This window comes from Epinephelus moara, chromosome 24, assembly GCF_006386435.1.
Source record: "Epinephelus moara isolate mb chromosome 24, YSFRI_EMoa_1.0, whole genome shotgun sequence".
Taxonomy (NCBI): Eukaryota; Metazoa; Chordata; class Actinopteri; order Perciformes; family Serranidae; genus Epinephelus; species Epinephelus moara.
In genome coordinates this window covers 29623988-29646337 of record NC_065529.1, presented here as the reverse complement: position 1 = coordinate 29646337, position 22350 = coordinate 29623988, and the positions used below count along the sequence as shown (strand labels likewise).

The 22350-nt window shown below is 40.5% G+C and overlaps 1 protein-coding gene across 1 annotated transcript; it reads right to left on the bottom strand.

The window, feature by feature from the left end:
* Positions 1-5182: 5182 nt before the first annotated feature.
* On the bottom strand, positions 5183-21720 carry LOC126386049 (macrophage-stimulating protein receptor-like). Its single transcript, XM_050038145.1, has 21 exons — positions 21569-21720; positions 19527-20816; positions 15771-15947; positions 15461-15580; positions 14259-14429; positions 14001-14167; positions 13075-13204; positions 12808-12944; positions 12491-12667; positions 12234-12333; positions 11925-12155; positions 11634-11780; positions 11383-11545; positions 11215-11304; positions 9860-10066; positions 9685-9765; positions 9418-9599; positions 9193-9302; positions 7470-7635; positions 7247-7383; positions 5183-7027 (listed from the first exon to the last, which is right to left on the bottom strand). The coding sequence occupies exons 2-21, from the start codon at positions 20730-20732 to the stop codon at positions 6796-6798; spliced, it is 4131 nt and encodes a 1376-aa protein (XP_049894102.1). The 5' UTR covers positions 20733-20816; positions 21569-21720; the 3' UTR covers positions 5183-6795.
* Positions 21721-22350: the final 630 nt, after the last annotated feature.

The following is a 22350-nucleotide window of genomic DNA, read 5'->3' as shown; positions in this document are numbered from 1 at the left end:
CAGAGAGAAGGGACAGGAACAAACATAACACTTCTCTCCATCTGTGACCTCCCAGCTCTTCATCCTCCCTCTGAATGCAGCGCAACAATGGAGAAGAGCAAGGGAGAGGGAGGAAGATTGCCTCGCTATTCAGGTATCTACTGATGGTACACAAGCTCAAGGATAGCAGATTGAATGCAGAGAACAAAAGTGTGAGAGAGGCTACAAACCCACTTGCGAGGTATTTTGCACAGGAAGTGAGGCTTTTGAGATGGAAAAGATTCAGCGAATCTCTCAAGAAAAACTGAGATTAAAACTCTTTTGTGAGAACACAAAATGACAGCCTATGCTCTGGGTTTGATTTTCTTCAAAACAATGTAATTAACAATTTTAATGCTAAAATTTTGAAGATGTTTTGCATATGCACGTTGTCTTTATTAGTGAGAAAAGTATAAAACCTTGAGGATTTTACACTGTGTATGTTTATTTGTGACTAATCAATTTTTTGTTGCATTCTCACATTTTCTTTCCCTGTCTTCCTCTGCAGACTTTTTCTCACCAGCATCTTGAAAAAAACCGAGAGATCCTCAAGCAGTGTTGAAAAACTCCAGACTGTGAATGCATAGTTCAAAAACACCTGCGAGGAAAGGCTCACCAACAGTGAATCAGGCAAGTTTATTTTGTTTTTTTCTTACTCCTTCCTCAAGCCATTTTATACCACTTGGTGCAGTGCAGAGCATCTGATGTCTGGTGCTGTCACATACATTTTTAGCTTTAAATGAGATTCATGATGCACATCCAGAATGTTAAAGCTCACTCAGCTCATCATTAGCTAACCCAAATTGGCAACAGCCATGTTTGGCACTTTAAAAGCAGTGGTCCATTTATGACATTGGCTCTTATTCCTCACTGCAGTTCCAGGCTAGAAAAGTGACGCGTATGCATGGAAGCTGACCACTTTTCTAACATCTCTGCAGCAATGATTTAGTTAGATTTAAATTTTGGCAACTTCAATGCGAGTGCTAATTGGCTGTCCTAATCACCCTCTTCTCATGTTCTCCCGTTCGGTCTGTGAAGGACAAATTTGCATAAGTCTTGACAGGAAACAGCCATCCACAGTTTCTCTTTCCTTGTCCAGTTTGTCATGGATCACACAACAGCTGCTGTATGATATTTGCAGCTTCGCAGATTTCAGTCGAACCCTGCTTCAAAACCAGGGCAGTGTGAAATAAAAGTGTAAAATATTTATAAATATATACACTTGAAGACAACAAAAGGAATTTTAGACCAGATACTTAAGGGATCTGCTCTCAGCTCATTTCAGTGCAGCTATTCCCCCTCACTGTTCTGCTGGGTTTGGATTGTGTGTGTGTGTGTGTGTGTGTGTGAGAAGTGGGGGTGGAACATATCTGGTGCTTCTGAGTAAAGACCAGCTGAGACATGGTGTTGGTGTGCGGGAACTCTTCTGTGAGAATCAGGCTTTTCATTGATTCATTGATTGTTTGTTTCGTCATTCTTCAGTGAATTATTTGTCTCTGCAACAACAAACTTCCTAAACGAGGAATTTTACCCATGGAGATCAATTTGCACTTCATGGGGAGTGCAACTGTAGCTTACTACTCACTCAGCCTGTGAGAACAATTACATAATGTCTGCTGTGACTCTGGAGAAGTCTGAGAAAGGAACCTTGCTGATGTCATCTGGGTTGAAACAACTTGGACTTCAATCACATTCATGTCATTTTGGAGTTACCGTACGTACAGTTTCTATCATCCTCTACCATCCATCATTTCCTCAAACCTACTGTTTAAATAAACAGTAATTTTAACATTGTAAAACACACTTGTCTTTCTACTGTTTCAACAACCACCAACTGTCGTGGACCCAACCAGTCAAAGCACAAAAAAAACAGGTTTAAAGTTAAAAAAAGATGGGTTTATTTTCCCAAAAAATACATTTTACAAAGCAAATTACTAAGATAACAGAACTGGAGTGATAGGGCCCTTAAAATAGTTCAGACGTTAACTCAATAAAGCAACTTAGCAGAATGAGACACTGGGGCAACATATATTGGATGATCAGACCAAATTAAACACATAGAAGCGAACTTACATAGACAATAACGAAAAATAAACCCCTAAGGCGCCTCATGATGTCACTGCTCTTAGTTTGGTCCGTGGGATGGCCTTCTGCATAACACCAGGCTCCGCCCACAGCCCCATCTTTTGCCCAACTCCAACCAGGAAGTGACCTCAGGTAACTCAAAGACAAAACAATGGAAACTAAATGTGCACGCTCCATCTAGAAAACAGTGTGCTGTCAAAGTGCTGATACATTTCAAACTAAACAAACTAGTGTTGTATGTATTTTAAGTGACTGCAAATTTAAGGCAACTGATCATGTGGTAATGGTGTTGGTGAGTATGGGCATCATTCAACCTTTTGTGTGGCTGTGGGAACGGCCGTCACACCCACTCTGGTTTGGTTGAAATAAACCTTTAATTCACCCAGTCAGATGTGAAAATATGCTGGCTCTATACACCCCAAAATGACTGTTTAATTAAAGTCTGGTGGCTTTGGCGGTGGTGATTTCGGGTCTTTTTCTGGTAAAACAAAAAGGCTGACCTCTGTAGGGTCCTTCCCACATTGTCAGACACTCAGAATGATAATCTGAGCCTGTCCGTGACAAAAACAAGCATTTATAGAAGATGCAAACTGACAGTGCTCAATTGCTCACAGGGCTTACATTGCAGCCTGTTTCGTCCTTGCTGGTTACAGTCTCTTATAATAATGGACAGATTTCAAAAACTTGTCTCCATTAGTCACACAGACACAAAAATATGGGACAATAGGGTCCAGGTTGAAAAATACAGAAGTTGGGAATCTTTGCCATCATGCAATAAAACATTAGAGCCCGGTCTCACTCCGAAGTCGTCAAAATCCAGCGCTTGGGCAGTGACTTGCAGCGTCAGAAACCGACGAGAAAAGGCATCCTTGGACATAGGCATGATACGCAGCCAGTTGCCCTTATAGTTTAACGACACCCGGTGGCGTCAGGGGGAAATGCAGTGGGACAAGGACGAAAGTTAAGGTGGTCAAAGTCCAACTAGGGTGGGTGAGAGGGGTGGTGGATGGGTCCAACAAACACCGACTTTCACCCGCGAGAGTGGTGTTTGTGTCCCGTCAGATTCTATAGCCAGACTATTTTTGTCCTAAACCTAACCACGTGTTTTTGTTGATGAAGGGGGAAAAAAAATCAATTTGCGGTGTTTTACCAATGTAGTGCATTCATTTGAAAGAGACTGTCTGTAAATGATAACATTCCTGTTATCCTGTGAAAACGGAAGTGTATCTTGAAAGAAGACAATGTACTGTAACAGGCAGAACTTGACACGGTGTCCCAGAACGTCGTCAACCAATGCACCCAGGGTACCTTGGACATCATATGTGGACGTGGAAAGTCCAGGACCAAACTTTAATATGTGACAAGAGAGTGAGAATGTGTTGAACATTAATGTGATATGAGGGACTACAAGTTTTTAATGTCACAAACCAGGGATGTGGAGTTGGAAATACATGGGCAGGATCTAATGAGAGATTCTTTCAAGTTGCATCATGGGAAGTGTATGATACTGTGTTTTTTAAGTTTGATGCAGATTAAGTCAGGATATTTTCAGCTTTTGCTGCGTCAGGTTTGACCATTCCTTTTTAAGTTGTCCCTCACAATTCTAGCTGAGTGGATGACAATGTGTGCAATGCTAAATAAATTGTGGACCGTTTAAGTTGGGCAAAGCCTAAAGAGGCCAGTAACTACCTTAAGGATTTTCTACTACCTACCACCACACTTGTTTATCCATAGTTGACTGAGACTACTTTCCCCCATAACAAACACATCGACAGTATTACAGTATGTCTGTTTACAGGGTCAAACCTGGTAGCTGCCCAGAAAAACATTTATTTTCTGCACTGAAATAAAATCCTGAATAGAAACTGAAAACACTGACACTTAAAAAAACTGTCACTCTAAGAAATAAAGCAAAACTAATCAATATAATTTAAATCCTAAGAAAAACAGATGGTCTGAATTGAGCAAAAATATTGTTTTGATGCCACTTCACTACATTTTCCCCAAAGCTGATGCCAATCTTTCTTTTTTACATTTAGTGTCCTTGTTTCATGCCAAATTTTTATTTCAAATGCCAACAGCTTCATACCATCCCAAAGGCTTCACTGGCAAGTTAATTAAGAGATCACTACGAAGAGTTAGAGGACAAATCTGTGCAGAAATCTAGTCAGAGCCTTGCTTTAAAGAATTTATTTCATGGCATCTAGGAGCCTTTATAGTACCTGACAGAGGAGCCTTAACAGGTTTGTTTGCCTGCTAGGCTGAGCTACAAAATGTGTCCTTTCCCCTCTGTGGGTTTACACATAGCTCATACTGTTTATGTATTGACTTTCTCTCTCCTCACCTCTTCTTCATCACATGCAGCCAATAAATGCTAATTAAGTTGGCGGAAGTCATATTTTTTTATATATTTCTTAGGAGCCTTGTAACTGACCAATAACCAAAAACAAATTACATCATGTTTGCTTCTGCATTACTTGAAAAAAAGCAAATCTCAGAGGCGATGGTTGTTCACAGCTAAAAAGGGGGGAAAAAATCCATCATTTTGGTTTTCTGTTTGGTCCCTTGCTGCAAACATCACCTCGTTTTCTCATTTTCAAACCCAGAACCTCTACCTGAACACAACCAGAGCTTGTCATTATTGCCGCCACCTTTTCAGTACCTGGAGGCAAGGGATAAAATAAAAATCTTTTTTTAGATCCATAAATTATTCATAGAGAGTATTACAAATGCTAGATACACAGATTAGGCAGAAGCATGCAGTTTTCACTCTGGTTGAGCGGACATAATTCAGACCTCTAACGGTGTGTGTTTTTCCTCTCATCCAGCTGGCAGAGAACAAGAGCTGTGTTGCCTCAGACCTGTGTCACTGGCTTTAATAATCCGCTTTCGGGGAGAACTTCTGTACCTTCTCTTGCTGTATTGATCTGCATTTTTCTTTTACCAGAAAAAAACCCAAAACAATTACCAATAAAATACAAGTGAGTTTCTTTTAAGTAGAACTGTCTTGTTTGCCAGTCGAGATTTTTTCTTCGTGGTGATTCAGGATGAGGCTGGGAAAAACAAGTCTAAGCAGACATTTAATTTGTTGACACGCTTTACAAACAAGTACCCAGCATTTGTCTGTACAAAACACTCTTTACAGTGCAACCTAGAGAAAAAGAAACACCAGTTCAATCTTGGTAGGAAGGAGAGAAAATGCAGCAATGTCAAAAATCATGTACATCAGAACCAAATCTATTAAAGCTAGTAGAAAGCTTGCTGGTCAACATAAACTTTTTTAAATCAAATACTGCATTGTCAGTAAAAGTTGAACAATCAGTGCATAAAATTCCTTGGATTGTCTGATTTGCCGTGATGATCATTTTAATACATGCAGGAGAAAATGTGCCTTAAGGACAGAATGCTACGATCTGCTGATCGAGTTGAAAGGCTGAGTTTGTTCAGAGCTTCAGATGAATATAGTTGCACTGTTTGTGTAACATCCTTGTGTTGAGCTGTCTGCTGTTGTGTTGCAGACGTCACTGCAGCAGCAACTGAAGTGTGCTTCAGAAGGAGGCGTCGGTTGCCCTCTAGTGATGATGACAGGTACTCCATGTGTTTCAAAGCCTCAGTTGATACCAGAGCAGCGCTGACAGCTCACTGTATAATTAAGTAGGTGCAGAGCTTTTGGCAGAGTATCAATAGCTCTAAATCTGAGCAGATCCAGATTTCACATGTGCACGTCCCATTGTATTGTCTACATTCTGTATCCTATATAAAGGGATATAATCTTTGTTATGTCCCCATATAGCAAGAAAATTGTGTCCAAAACCTTAAAAACATTGACCCTTGAGCACATGTCAGCATTTATGGACCCTTTGTCTGTATTACGGTGTAATACAGTAGCTTTAAGACACACATTTCTATAACAGCGCATGATCTCATGTAGCCCCACATCCTATTCTAGTCTGAGAACAAAAGCCCGTTTTACATTCATTTTGTCACACTTGTGCTTCAGATGTTTGAAACAAAATATTCAAAACTTCCATCTACATAATGAGATAATGAGTCCCTGGGCACAGACACGCAAAAGGCCCCGCCACCTCTCCTACACAGGGGCAAGACACACAGACTTTATAGCTGTTAAGCCTCTTTTTGTCATTTTGTTTCTGATTGTAGTTGCTTTGTGTCTCGTACTTATTTTGTTTCTCTTTGTGGTCATTTTGTGTCTCTTTATAATCATTTTGTGTCTCTTTGTGGATGTTTTGTATCTTTTTATAACGGCTGTGAGTCTCTTTGTAGTCGTTTTGTTTCTTTGTGGTTATTCTGAGTCTCTTCCTGGTCTGCAGCGTGAATATGAGTGACAGTTTGCAGGCGAAAACCCATGGGTGAGTGGGGGGGACTCCTTGGCCTGTGCCCCATAGGCCCATTCAGTTATCAATCCATGCACGTTGTCATATTTTGCAACTAATAAAACATGAATGGAGAACTTCCAGCATAAATTTGTCCCAGCTCCGTTAAGAGTTTATAGTACCTACAGTGTCTTTTAAATCAGTAGCCAAACCTTCCATGTGCTCAGGTTTGCAGACATGATCAGCAGTTTATGTGACGCATGACTGGATCCAGGCTAACCTCTCCCTTTTCTTGTATGCTGTCCAAATGAAACCCGGATCCTGCATTCCTATCAGAGAGTTTCAGGACTGCGCACTCTCAGCTGGCAGCATGACTGTCTGTGTCCAGGTCTGAGGCCTCAGCTTCATCTGCAGATCCAGTCAGAGACGGGTACGGCCTCGGCTGGTCTAAGTTGACATAGTTCACCTTCAGACTGATGTAGTGCTCTCCTTCCAGAAAGGACAGGATTTGTTGTACTTCTGTAACTAGGCTATTGAAGTCAGGTCTGCACTCGGGCTCCGGGTCCCAACATGTCAGCATGATGGAATAGCTGTGGAATGAATAAATGTGTAAATAAGTGAGTGAGTAAGTGTCTGAGTAAATATGTAACTGGGTAAGTGAACTAGTGAATGCCATTGTGAGCTTAGATAAAACTGATACATCGTCACAGAGAATTGCGTCTCCTGATGAAACTCAAATAAGATACAGCAGCAACTGTGTTAACTCATCGCAACATGTGGTATCTATGGGGTGCGTGTGTGACTCTTACAGAGCATCAGGGCAAAACTGTGGCTGAGGAAGCCGGCGTCCCTTCAACAAATAGTGAGTGATGTCATATGGATCCACATCTGGATATGGGCTAGCACCTCTGGTCAACAGCTCCCACATTAAAATCCCATATGACCACTGAGAAAGAGATAAGCAATAAGTTGTAGATGATATACGATAGTTGTAACAAGTGTATTTGATTAAACTGGATAAAGTGCGCTCACCACGTCAGACTTGGTAGTGAACTTTTGCGTTTGCAGGCTTTCGATGGCCATCCACTTCACTGGCAGCTTTACCCGTTTGTGATCTTGAATGCTGTAGTACTCCTTGTCGTAGATGTCCCTTGCCATGCCGAAGTCAGCCACCTTTACTGTGAAGGTTTCATCCAGCCTGAAAAGAGATGGCATCTTCAGAAAACATCATCTCTTAGCTAGTACCCATTCAGATGACACATCTCTCGACTCAAGGTGTGCTCAAGAGAAGCCAGGGGAACTTTAATTTTACAACAGTTGGAATAATCAGTGTTGATGAGCAGTGATGGCCTCATTAGAGATTTGCCATGCACAGGTGGGATACAGAAATAGTGAAAAAAGCGACAGTGGTAACAATCACATTTTCTAATTCTATCCAAGAAAGCAAAAAGGTGTGTCTTCCAAAATGTTGCATTGTTCCTTTAATATGTATTAGCGACTAAACAGATCTCAAAAACCAGAAATACTACACCACCACTGTTTCAAATGTGTCATTCCAAGAGGCCTTAAGATGGACAGGGTCGTCTATGTGGCTTTTACACATTTTAAAAAAACTTAAACTTTAAAAATATTGCCATATTTTTTATTTGGTGGGATCTATAGAGCAAGCGTTTTGTCTTTATCTAATAAAACTGACAATATTAGAAAAATAAAAGGTAAATTATATTCAAGAAAAATAAAAGATTAAACAGTAATCAGTATATTGTCCTTTGGGGGGTTACTAATTTACTAACTTACTTTTATGGTAGTTGACCATAAAACATACCAGCCAACACTGCAGTAATTGTTGCTAACATTAAATCAATAACAACATTGCATAATTCAAACCTACAGTAGGTGACTATTATGAAAATGACAACATATACACAGAAGTTCATGAGACAGATGATATGTAAAAAACTACTACTACTACTCCTCCTCACAGTACCTCTAATGGCATTTGCTAGAACCAGCCGCAGCTGACAGAAAACAACCAACTAGAGCGGAGGAGTCTGACGCAGCTGTCAATCATGTCAATCACTGCTCATGAACTGTGGTCAAACTGTCAAACTAGGCAGCGCTGATCAAATATGAATCAAGATTCTGTTACTGCAGTGCTTGTCTCAAAGCTTTCATAAACATATTTTAGTGTACTGTTTAGCTGTATGCTGAGAAAGTGTGCTCCAGCTTGTAGGCAATTGGCTTTTGCTTGACTTGTTTTTAATATGCCAGCTGGGTCACAACCTTTTTCATTTCACAGCTAAACAGTACACTAAAATATGTTTATGAAAATATTTGAGGAGAGAAATAGGCAATGTAGTAACCGGATCTTGATTCATATCAGCGCTGCCTAGTTTGACCGCAGTTAAGGAGTAGTGATTGACATGATTGACAGCTGCGTTAGAGACTCCTCAGCTCTGATTGGGTGTTTTCACTCATGTGCGGTGCATTCTTGCACTGAGAGGAGGTAGAGGTATGTGACTTTTTCACAGATTATCTCTCTCTTACTGCTGTGTGGATATAGTGACACTTTCAAATATGACAAAAAGTTATTTCTATAAAAGTGACCAACTACAGCTTTAAATAAACCTTTATGATAAACCACCTCGATGACGCGTCCTCTTCTCAACAGTCAGTGAAATGACCTCCTGAGGTGTGACAAAGCTTCTCTACTGACACGTCACAGGCCAGTAATCAGTATATGATTCACACTCACATGCAGTTACGTGCAGCCAGGTCTCTGTGGACAAATTTCTTCTGGGCTAAATACTGCATCCCCTTGGCAACCTGAAGCCCAAAGCCTATCAGGTCTTTCACAGTTGGGTTCTGTGGAGGAAAAAGCAGTATTAAAAAGAGCTGACCCAACCCAAACACCCATGGTCTGAAGTATTGAAAATATTCATGACCCTACTGGTCCAGAAAGTTTCATTGCGTAATTCACCCTTTTCTCGGAGCGGATGAAATGACGCACATCCCCGTGCTTCATGTACGGTAGAACCACCAGAGGGAGCCCTTCTTTGGGCAGCATGATGCCCAGCAGAGACAGGATGTTGGGGTGGTGGAAACCTTTCATGATGATGCCCTCTCTGAGGAACTGATCCACCTCTCCCACATCTGTGATCCCTGTTAGTACAACGCATGCTGTTATACAGACTAATCCAACAGCCAAGAGCTCATATAAAACTGATGTCACCTATAAAACACATACTGTTCAGGGACTTCACAGCACAGTGGATCTCTTGCTTGTTGCTGTCTATCAAGAAACCATGATAAACTGTCCCAAAGTGGCCTGCATAAGAAACGAAAGTGGTTATTTAAATATTTTGTGCTAAAATATTCAAAGAAAAGAACAAAACAAACATTATAAAAGACAAGAGGCTTACCTTTGCCGATAATCTGGCTATCCTCAATTCGCAGCATCTCAGCAGGGATCAGGACATCTTTAACCTCTTCAAGAAGATCAGAGCTCAGACTGACCATTGAGATATTGTCCCGTGGCATTAAAGGAACGGCCAGATGATCGTAGCTGGCAGCATACAATAAACCTTGGAAGGCCATTCCTGAACCGGATGTTTGATTGGACAGATCCACTGGAGCACACAAGAGAATGGGAAACATAAACACTTTTATTACTACAATAGACTATGTGATAAGTGTTTTTTTTTTAATTTAACTTAAAGGTACAGTTCACACCCACATCACAAATACACATTTTCCCTCTTACTTGTAGTGCTATTTATTTAGATTGTTTTGTGAATTGTTGGAGATATTGTCTATAACGATGTCTTCCTTTTCTTAGATATAAAGGAATTAGATGGCACTCGCCTTGTGGTGCTTTTTTTTATTTTATTTTTATTTTTTTCTTAACTCAGCATGACCTGTTTACTCAAGATAATCCACAGACCTTGTTGTGAGCAATTTCAAGTAGGGAGTATTTTCTTACTACTAAACTACAACTGCCATCGAATCACTGCGCAGAAGGAAGCGTGCATCTACTCATGGACAAGAGCCTCATGCTCGTGACAGTGCAAGAAGAAAACATGAATGGCGTTCTCCTCCGCTGAGCTATAATGTTAGCTTTTACTCCTTCTGCGCAATGATACCGTTGGCGGGTGTAGTTTGTCCTAAAGAGATTTTCATATGTTTTTTGCCATCTGTAGTTCCATTATATTCAAGACAGGACAAACATCTCTACGACTGACATCTCATCTAGACTGATAAATAGCACTACAGGTGAGAGGGAAATGTGTATGTTTAATTTTGGGGTGAACTGTCCCTTTAAGTTGACTGTAAAATGCATGCAATCGTCACTAACTCATAAGACCATCTAATACTGAGATGGAAACAATTATTGTAGTTTCATTGAAATTATGACTATGAATATTGTAGCTTTTATTAGTCAGATAGTTCTTTACTCTGTTACCCTTGACTTGTTGACAGACTTTCAGAAATTAAACCAATTTGTGCCATCGTGTTTTTACATTTATCTTTTTATTTATTTAGCTGTCTTTGTATCTATTAATTAATATATATATATATATATATACATATATATATATATATGTATATATATATATATATATATGTATGTAAATGTTTGTACTGTCTGGACCTACTAAAGGGTTAGGTGTAAATGATGTACAGTGTAGAAAAGGAAGGGAAATAAATACAGGAACTGATTAACAATTAATATGGATTGATGAATGAATGAATAAATGAACAAATTTGGTCTTCTGACCTCGTCTGTAGTCACCAGTCGGGGATATATCAGCACCGCTGACCATGCGGCTCCGTGAAAGCATTGTTGATAAACGATTCTCTATGTTGGCTGAAAGGAAAAATATGATAACTGTAAATCACTGGACAATGCATATTCTAGACTCAAGAAATAGCTGAATTCTCTCACCTCTCTTTTTCTTCCTCAAATGTATCATCACCATTAATGCAAGGCCAGCACCTAGCACTAATGCAGCGATGATGCCCAGGAGAATGCCCGCAATCATGGTGCTATTGTTGTTGTCGTCGTTGACGACTCTGCCCACATCGTAAATTTCCCCATTCACAGACACCTACAGTGGAACAAAACATTTAATTCAGTATCAGTTTCCCATGAGATATTCGGATTAAGAATGATGGCTGAAAAGCAGACTCTCTCACCTTGACAGGCAGCCCCTCATTGGGAATAACCAGGCCTTTAGGAATCCTGCAGGTCAGCTCATTTAACAGAACCTGAGCATTGCAGTTCACACCCCCGATTGTCATTATGATCTTCATGCATGTGCTCACTGTATTCAAATTGCTATGCTGTTACATATGTGGAAAAAAGAGATCAATACTCATGTATTAATGATAGTTACTGCTGAGCAAGTACTGTTGATATTGAGATTTCAACACAACAAAATTAGTTGTGGAGGAAAAACATTTTAGTATAAAAGTGTGTAAACATACATGCAGTGAAACTTCTGTCTCTCCTGGCTTTAGAGGCAGTTCATGGTCATCATTTTCAAAGGGAATGATTGTGGCATCGGGGTGGTAGTCCAGACGTCTCTTATAGAGGTTACGCTTCCCATCCATGTGAATAAAGATCCCTCCTGTGTCAGACTTTTCTTCTGGCATTTCCTCTGGAAGAGCAGGAGCCCAGCACTCCATATGTGTGGCATTCATTGTGCCGCTGCACACCTGAAATGAAATAAGCACATTGTTTATTGCGTGAACTCACAACTGCTGTAACAGTTTGGCATAATTAGGTTTACTTACTCGTTCTAGAGGTGGCAGGTTGCGATTTTTGGAAATGTACTGAACCACAGTTTTGTGAGCAGAGTCAAGATTCTGACCCACTATCACCAGCTTGGAGCCACTATAGGAGAATATAAATGAGAAAGTTAATAATAACAGTGAGTTATTTTATGTGCAAACACTTTATCTTATGAATCAACAATGGAAAATATTTTTAGAGCAATATCACTTCATTTGATACCTTTTATTAATACCAGAGCAGACTGTCAGTGTCATACCTTTGGAAACTGCAGTGAGGATACACAGAGGTTATAACAGGGTCTTTCTTGTAGGAGAACATCTTAGAGGTTGTCACTTGAAAGTTGTCAATGATGATTTTCACAGGTACCTTCCCAGCACCTGCTGCAGCTGGTGTGTAGCAGACGACTGAAGAGGTCTCACTTCCTTCAGGAGGACTGAAAATAAAAGAGGTTACATTGACTAAATGGGAACAACACTTAAAACATGTAATTCAATATCTGAATACAGTCAAATAAATGTGTTGACCAAAGTCAGGTGCTCCCAAAAGAAGAAGTCGTCCGTCTGTGTTGCTCACCTCTGAATGTTGCACTTTTTGTCAGCGATGAAGACCTCTCTCTGTATCCCAGAATTAAGATATCTGCCTGTCAGTGTAACCATCGTTCCTCCAAACAAGGGTCCATGGTCAGGCCTGATTTCTGTTATGCTAGGCTCCTAGACAGAGGAGAAATATTTTATCACTCACCAATGATACATTACACATATTATTTACACAAATAAAGACCATATGCAGAACTAATTTTAAAACTGTTTCAACTGCATAGAAGTTTTTGTGCATTCTCACCACAAAAGAGAAGCCAGGTATCTGAGCTGTGCCATCAATTGAGTAGCGGCCCTCCACTTCTCCCTCGTGAACTTCCAGAGTGATTGTAAGGTTCTGGTTTGGTGTATTTTCCTGTGTCTTGCATACTAGCCTGTATTAAAGGACAAAACCTGCCTATTAATTCTGGAGAGGAAGACATTCCAGCAGCTTGTCAGACAGAAATGAATAGCAAAGAGATAGAAATATTTCAACAGAGTTTAAAAAAATGCTTCAACAATTTTGTTCAATTTGAAAAAAAAAAAAAAAGACGTCATGCAAAGACTAGCCAGTCACATTACACTCTTAGAAAACATTTTGACAAATTTGAAAAACACTCCAAATCTAATCACTAAAGAAATATGTGACAGCTCTGGGACCTCGTTACAACCGTTGCGAGACGAAGTATTAAAATAAATCTACAATGCATCTTGTTTTAAATCCATTTTCAACATTTAAACTAATAAATATCCCAAATTACGAAATTAAATAAGTATTTCACTGCTGGAAAGTTGTTCTTTTCATAATACTAGGCTGTCTGTGCAGTAGAAAGGCTCAGACACTTTTGAAATTGGTGCTACATGACCAGAGAAAACATAGGAAAAAAACTGCAGCATTTGATTTTACTCAAGAGGTAGAAAACCTACAATGACCAGAATGCACTGTGCCACGACAGACTGATAAACACTCCCACTGGTAAATGACGTAATGCGAGCTTGGCTGTTTTGCCACAGGAAACAATATGTCGGCCAGCTGGTAACAAAATATCTTGAGTTACAAAGCTGGTTGCAACTGGTAAAGTATCCCTTCCACTTGTTGGCTTGTGACTAGCAGCACCCAGTATTTCCCACAGACAGTAAATGTTTAGAGAATGAAGTGTGTCTGGTATGGTGTGCACGTGTGCTACTCACACTTCACTACTGCTCCTTCCAGGCAGGACTGTACACAACGTCCCAGTGCCCACTGTGATGATGTGGGTTTTCCCACTGATAATGGCAGGTCGCAGAGGAGACTGAAAATCCCAGCCGCACAGTGTCACCTCTGTTTCAGCACCAGCAGGTACCATTTTAGGGAAAAACTGCAGAGAAAAGTGTTATCATCGAAAGCAATCAGTGTGACTAGAGTAACCTTATGACTGATGGTGTTTAAACTTCATGCAGCAGACCTACCTCTGTTATGACAGGTGCGCACGAGTCTTTGTTCCACTGTGAGGTACACTTGCTCTGCCTCGAACAGATTCCTGAACACCAGCCGCAGTTCATGAAGTGTGGAGCCATCAAACACATGGAGCATGTCATAAAATGCGCACACCCTGGTCCTGCAGACGGCACCTTGAACAACTTGATCAGGGATAGAGGCAGAAGAGGGTGGGGTGAGCCAGATGTAACAGAGATAAGCAGGAAAACATGGATTATGCTATTGCCTAACAGTATAAAAATATCTCACTCTGCTACAGGTCAACCCAAAACACAGCTGAGCCTTTTGGCCTAAAAATAACTGAATCCGTCATGTGTCCTCATTACACTTGATGGATGCAGTTAGGCTTGGGTGGTATCTATTTTTCCATATCTCCATACCTTCCTGACATTTAACCAGGGTAAACATATTGCACATAGAATAATGAATAGACAGGAAATAAGCGCCCCTCTTTCCGATGGACCCAATGACTCATGGTGACGTGGCAGATACCAGCTGGATAAAATCATGTAGCTAATAAACTGAAGTCATCTGAAGGTCAAGTTATATGTGTCCGTTCTCCCAAAACAGAAGCAGAGGCATGTTTTCCTTTCAGTACTCCTGTGACGTTATCCCTACCACTCGCAGTTGCCATCTTTCTCAGCTCAGCTGCCTGTTCCACCAGTAAACACTGACCTCTGGTGGCATCTGCTGTGCACTACATCATCTCAATACAGCATCTCCGTATCAGTTTACTAGAAAAAGGAGCATCTGTATTTTTGACAGTACTAAAAATCATATCTTAAAGATATCTAAATACTTCTGTATACCTCACTGTCTTGATATGCCCCAAGCCTTGATGCAGTGCTTGTATTTTCTGCACTTTTCCTTCCTAACTTTAAGATGTATCTTGACGTGGATGTCATTCTTTTGTTACGGGTGTGATTTGAGTGTATGGGTTATGTTAGCTCCCACTACTGGATCCATTATCCAATGACAAATATACATCCATTCTAAGATGACTATATACTGTGTGTGTTTATGACTTCATCCATTTTGACTCTGATGAAGACACAGTGGTGTTGAAACGTTCTGTTTGCACTAATAAAGGCTGCAATTCAATCAATGTGCTCCAGTTCCCTTTTTTCCCCCCTAAAAGATAAATGATACCTCCAGTTAATATCACAAAATGTACCTTATTTCCCACTGTGAAGAGAAGTAAATCGTCTGAGTACACAGCTGCTGTCCTGGACACTTCGGTCTCTCCAAGAGAATAGTTGGCGAAGACAATAGGCCTGTACAGAGTAAGAATCACCTAAACCCGCAGAGAGGTAATGTCACAAGGATGATCATTTTTGGGAGTCTTGATATACATCTGCTTCTGACTGACAGGCAGAAAAAAATCTAAATGTTTAGACATTTGAATATATTTGGTGTAATATGTTCAAACTGCAGAGGCACCGACTGGCACATTACATGATGACTTATCCTCAGGATATCTCTACCTGCAGTATCCGGCCGTCTGAGGTACCAAAGTGGCCCAGCGTGTGATTCCCAGTGGTGGTGACCAGGACAGCGGTGAAAAGGACATCTCTCATCTGCCTGTTGAAGAGGTCTAATCTGTAGTATGGCTTTGACACCAGAGTGGGTTTGGCAGTGCATGTGTCATTACCTCCAGAGCTCTGTACAAGCAGGACAAACATACAGAACGAGGGTGTTTTAGTCACGTTTGTGGAAAAAGTTTCTGCCTCTGTCAGCATCGGTCTTCCTCTAAGCACATAGCATAACATGTGTACTCATGAGCGTGGCAGGAAGAGAAATACAAAGAGAGACCATCTAAATTCATCCTTTAAGGAAGGAAGCACTCTGGCTTCGCTTCCAGGCAGAGTAACAAGCTGTGAGAGGAACAAGGTCATAAAACAGCAGTAACTCCAGCTCCATATGTTGACTCTGTGACGGTCTCTCACTGTAGACTGTCAACTACTTGAAACTGGAACTTTCCATACACACATAAAACAGTCAATGACAGATGTGTGTGGATGGTTGGCGGAGCATGAGTTACTTTGGTTAAATAAAGTGATGATTTAAAACAAAAAGAGAGGATATGTTTAACTAATGGTAAACATTCCACTGCAAGGCAATTTAGATGACCTGCCCCAGCATGCCCCAGTTTGCTTCCCATATTTGAATCCTCTTTATTCACGTCATCATTTCAGTTGCTTTGTTTTTCAGCATTTGAAGCTTGAACACTTATGATGTCCACATTATTTTACTGGACATATCAGCTTCAAAACAGCGTTATGTTTGTTTCAACTGTCGTTTACTGATTAAGTACAAGAGTAATTCCTTCCTCCCTACCCTTCACCTCTTTAATAGTCCACCTATTTCCTACTCAAATAACATGCGTAAAAGCCAGGCACAGTCTAACACTGTCCCTCCCCTTGAAATTCCACCTTTTTATCAGCAGGATTTATAACTTGTGTTTGCTGGCACGCATTGCTGTAGGTGTACACATGGCTGTGAGGGCTCAAAGGACACAGTTTGAACTCTACAAAAGGAAAAGACCACACCTTTATTATTTTGTTGAGCGCCGCAGCCAAAATCTCTTTTCAGTGAAGGAGGGGGAATCTTGCATGTTATCCTAGGTTTAGATTGAAAGGAATACTTTACCCACACATTGAACATTTGTGTATCAGTTACTCAACCCGTGTCAAGTCCGTGTTTTTCGTCCAAAATTGTTGCAGGTTTAAAAATTAATATGAGCTCATGTGTCCATAATGTTTACACACTGACTCTGAAACTGTCATCTGTCGTTGAAGCTTTCGGGACCGGTTTGATTTTCTGTGTTTTTTCACATCCGTCAAAGATTCAAGGTTTAAGAACGTTATTGTTATTAGGCAAGCATGACTGAATTGCAAATGTGTCATCCTCAAATGATGCATACAGTTAAAAAGAAAAACTTCAGACACATTTACATACAGAATAAGACACAAATGCAAATAATAATAAATATTCAAAAAGTCTAGAGAGAGTTGTTTGACCAAGATGCAGTGAGGAAAGTGTGCCATAACCTGCAGAACACATACATCCGCAACAAGAGAGAAGACGGGTGTACATTATCATTTCATAACTTAGATAAACTTCTTTCAACAGGTTAGATAGTAAAACTGAGGTGATTATGGTGGAGAGGAGGATGTAATAGAGGAAGACGACCTCATGCAGACAGAGAAATAGAGAGCAACAGTGTGGAGACAGAGGGGGAGGACAGGTCAGCCCTTTCAGATAGCCGCGGTGCAAAATGCAAGATGAGAGTGTGACAGTAACTCCAGTGGAGAGAAGCAAGGGAGCAGACGTGTCTTTTCATTTTGTCTCATATTGCGAATTCTTGCAACAAACAGACTAACGATAAAATGCATCAGATTAAGTGTGCAAGGTTTCTATATCCTCCTGAGACCCTGTGTCCTCACATGAGGACATCACATTTTGGGTTTACTTGACCTTATACTTCATTCTACTCAACTTAGACCCTTTGTCCACATTCGTTGACACTTTTTTGTGTCATCTAGTGGTAGTAAGAGCACAATACACTAATCCGTGTAAAAACAAGATGGCAGACATCTCTGCCAAGTCAGTCTGCAGCCGATCCAGATACAAAAATGGACAAGGTCCAAACCTGATCACATTTTATGATAGAAACTTGTTTATTTATGATTAATTATGTTTGTAGTTTGATATGGCAACAAATTTGACCAACCAGTAACAAGCTAAGATGTTGTATATTAGGAAGTACTCGTTTGAAGACATTGGGACTTTATTGTCATCTTGTTCAATAACATTGGGATTTAGGCTACTGTCTTGTTTGAGGACATTAGGACTGAATTATGGTTGACAATGTTTTTTTATATTTATTGGGTCCTACTAATCCCAAATAACTAGGAAAAATTAAAAATGCATATAAAAACAAAAGTTCAGGTCTCAGAAGGGTAAGTAACGATTGTTATTAGATGATGGATTAAAAAAAAAACACATACACAAAATTAGGTTGCAAAGACCGCTAACTTGAATTTGTGAGGAAAACTTTGTTTTTCTTGTGTGCCTCAACAGTTAACAAAGAATCCAAATATTGCAAACATTCTTAATGAATCAAAGTGATAGGGGTCTGCCTGTAACAACAGTAAAACTATATCAAAACTTCCATGTACAAACTCTCACACAGCTCATGTAGTATAATGCAAGTCTTGTTTTTTAACCAGTTGTATGCTCACTACTTCCCAAACACAGGCATTTTTGCTAAAACCTAACTATTTAAAACACTTCTGAGTAAACAGTCTCGCGCACAGACAAGTAGTGAGCCTCGGCAACTCAATGTAATGTACAGGCAGAGATCAAAGGAACACATTTGCCCATGCCTACTTGTATGTAGAAGTGTTTTAAATAGTAAGGTTTTAGCAAAATGCATGTGTTTGGGAAGGTACTGAGCATACGACTGGATAAATTAGACTTGGATTATAATGCACGAGTTGTGTGAGAATTGGCAACCAATGTTATGATATAGTTTTGCTGTTGTCAAACGTGGACCCCAGTGACTTCAATACATCAAGAATATTGGCATTTTTTGGATTCTTCGTTCACTGTGGAGGCATGCGAGAAAAACTATGTTTTCTTCAAAAATTCAACGTAACACAGGGTGAGTAATTGATATACAAATTAAAATTTTGTGGGTGAAGTATTCCTTTAACTCACTAAGCCATCTTTACAATCCAATACTTTTCTCCTCTGGTAACTTATCAAATAAGGGTTCTGGCCAGGAAGATTTAGTGTGGTGTAGGCTAACCACTGAGCCTTTTATCTTGATGAAACCATTTTCATATCAAAGCTCTGTACTGTTAACAGTTGCCACCCTCTCACAGAGAAAGACTGAAACTTAGTGCAGAGAAACGGTGTGGTAATGTGCAGGTCACACTACTGACTCATCCACCCCTCCCACTGCTCTCATGTGGCCCTGCTCTCTCACACACCCTCATCAGTTACCACAGGCATATACCGGAATACTGTAGTCAAAATTTACTTTACACTATCCCTTATTGCTCAAGACAGTGTGAAACTGGAAGTTTAATGATAAACTACACTTTCCCGGTTAGAGGTGACTTAATTACACAGTGTTTGTCTGGATAGGTCACTTCCTGTCTGGGCACAGGGAGACCTTTGCACTGTTCCTCGGCTGTGACAACAGTTGGGCATTAAAAAAAAAGGTTACTCACTTCATGTGGGCAGCTCTCACATTGCTGGAAGTGACAAAGACCTCTGGACAGCTGCTCCGGACCTGACTTGCAGCAGGCGTCCACGCCTTTATCAATCTCATAGTTCACATGGGTCAAAGGGAAGGCACACAGGGCAGAGTTTTTTTGAGGTTCACCTTGCTCATTCACCTCAGCAAACACCCCATAGAGAATGTCCTCCGACTCGCTCACCCTCAGCTCCAATGCCAAGTCTTTCCCCGCTCGCCCAAAGTGTGCCGCCTGTAGCCCGTTGTATACAATGTCCCTGAAACTATCTCTCCTTCTCCTCCTGCGCTTTGGCTCATAGCGGCACTCCAGGACCAACTCCCTGTACATCCACACCTCTGGAATTATTATCGGCAGTCGTCCCAGTCGAGTCTGAAAAGCTGAATTACTCTTGGATGGATTTTCTCGCTGCAGGGACAGGAAGTAGACGTAATCCTTGGTGGAGAAACTGTAGATGTAATCAATCTTGTAAGAGTCCCGTAGACTTGGGAGCACTGTCAGGGCGTTCATGACCATGTGAAAGCCATCCTCGGTTGAAAGCGGCCTCACCACTGATATCGACCTCCTTGGATACCTCTGTGTCACTCTGTCATTGACAGAGGCTGCTACAAAGAAGAACGATGTGACTCCATCTTCGACGATTGTGACTTTGGTGCCAAGGGGGCTGGCCAGACAGTCTGGACAGCTGCTTGGAGAGTTTTGTTGCTTTTTGTATAAACACTGAGGCTGGGGCTGTGGAGTGCTAATATCTATGAAGTGACAGATCCCATGCTGCGTACTCCCACAAATGTACAAGTAAGGCAAGAGAAATCCAGCAGGATCCAAAAGCAGAACCTCATTGTCTGTATCCACCGGATCTTCCGGATCTATTTCTACATCACACACCTGACAGGTTTCACAGTCAGGACTGCCAACAGGTCCAGTTTTCACCTCCCATATCTTTTCCATAGCATCGTTCACCGCCTCTATCACATTCTGGCTTGCGACATACACCTCTTGAGGGTTCACATCCCTGTTCACTGCTATGTTCTGTATAGGTTTGTCTGTTTGGAAATGGGGGAGGGAGTATTTTACATTGAAATTCACCAGTCCGCGTGGATTTGAAGCACACGTGTGTTGTCCCGAGGCTGTCTGTGTTTGTATCCATATGCATACTGTCAGCAAGGCGGCCCAAGTGACCATCTCCACGTCACAGTCCCCGGTGATTGAGTGTTACCTATAAAATACTTTCCTCAAAGAGAACATTCTGGAGAACCGACGGGAGCTCTGTGTGGGAAAACACCAAAAGAGATGTTGAGATTTAACAGACAGAGAGCAGCAACATTTGATTCCCACATTCACTGCTTTTGTAGTGGAGGTGGATACTGTAAACACTTTAGCTTGTTTAAACTACGACATGCAGCATGAGGAACTGAGGAAAGAGGAAAAAGTATCAGCTGCTCTTAGAGCCCCGTGATTAAGCAGATACTTTTTTCTTGAAATGAAGCATCCAACATTTGAGATAAATAAGACTTGACATGCACAGATATGACACAGCTGTGAGACTTATCAAGCTTTGATGATAGACTTATCGAAGGCTGATAAAGCAAGTGGAAAAATAAGTTGGTAGAGTCAAGATAAAATCTGCTGGGGGCGAGACATGACTTGCTGCAACATGTGAAGCAACTATAGAAATGTTCAGGCCCTCAGAGCTGTACACAGAGTAAACACTAATAACTGAGCCTGATTTTGTCAAAAAGTAAAAACACCTGAATTATTAGATACATGCAAATGACTCAGTAGTTATCCTGCAGCATGATTTTAATACACTGTACAATTAAAACTATTTTAAAAGTTTCAAAACTGAGCATTAAAGTCAAAGTGGCTATAATTAGGTTTATTTGTGTTGATAATAACTGCTAAAACTACATTTCCTGTGCAGGTAAATGTGAATTATGTGAACAGTCATTCATTAACGTGGACTAATAGCTCCACTGGACATCCACTATAAAAACAATACATTTAAAAAATCATCTTACCTCGCTTTGTAAGGTGGGGACGTCGCTGTGATTTGTCCAACAGTCTCAAAAGGTGAATCCTTAACGGAATGAACTTCCTGTGATAAAGAAGCTCCACTCACTAACTTGCAGCGGTAAACTCACCTGTCAGCACCGGAGTCCCACTGGCACAAACTTCACACTGATACTGAACCACATCAGCGCTCTGTGAGGATGGATTACAATCTGCAGGGAGCACAGCAGCTGACACTCACCTTCAAAATAAAAGCGCACCAGGTCGAATCCCCCACAGAGGGACTGTGATGATTAATCACTCGGTTTTATTGCCTCCAGCAAGAATTTTAAGCGTTGTCTATTATGACATCGCTTATTTAAGTTATGGGTTATTACTGATTTATTTCATTCAATTAAAATAATAAGATAACATAACATTTCATTTATCCCCAGAGATTAAATTCACACAACAGCAGCGCATAAAATAGTCTAATGAGGGAGGAAATGTTTTCATATATTTATACTTATTGAATTTAAAGTAACAAATCAAACAAAATAAGAAATGATGGACATTCAAACGTTTTATAAATTATATGCATTACAAATAAAACATGATTAGCTGATTTTACAAGCCTCTACAATGAAATTATAGATATATGATAATTATGCAAGTTATAGCACTATGATAAGATAAGATAAGATAAGACAAAACTTTATTGATCCCACGTGGGGGTAAGATAGAAAAGCAACATGAAGGGCAATAGAATACTCATTGAGTAAAGATAAAATACAAAAAGATATATATCAGA

Excerpts from the sequence above, each read along its gene's own strand:
- LOC126386049 (XM_050038145.1), bottom strand. The coding sequence starts at position 20,732 with ATGGTCACTTGGGCCGCCTTGCTGACAGTATGCATATGGATACAAACA. Across the intron at positions 14,168-14,258 it reads GCGCACCTGTCATAACAGAG|TTTTTCCCTAAAATGGTACC; the intron begins GTAGGTCTGCTG and ends TTTTCTCTGCAG. Across the intron at positions 9,766-9,859 it reads TAGCCAGATTATCGGCAAAG|GCCACTTTGGGACAGTTTAT; the intron begins GTAAGCCTCTTG and ends TTTCTTATGCAG.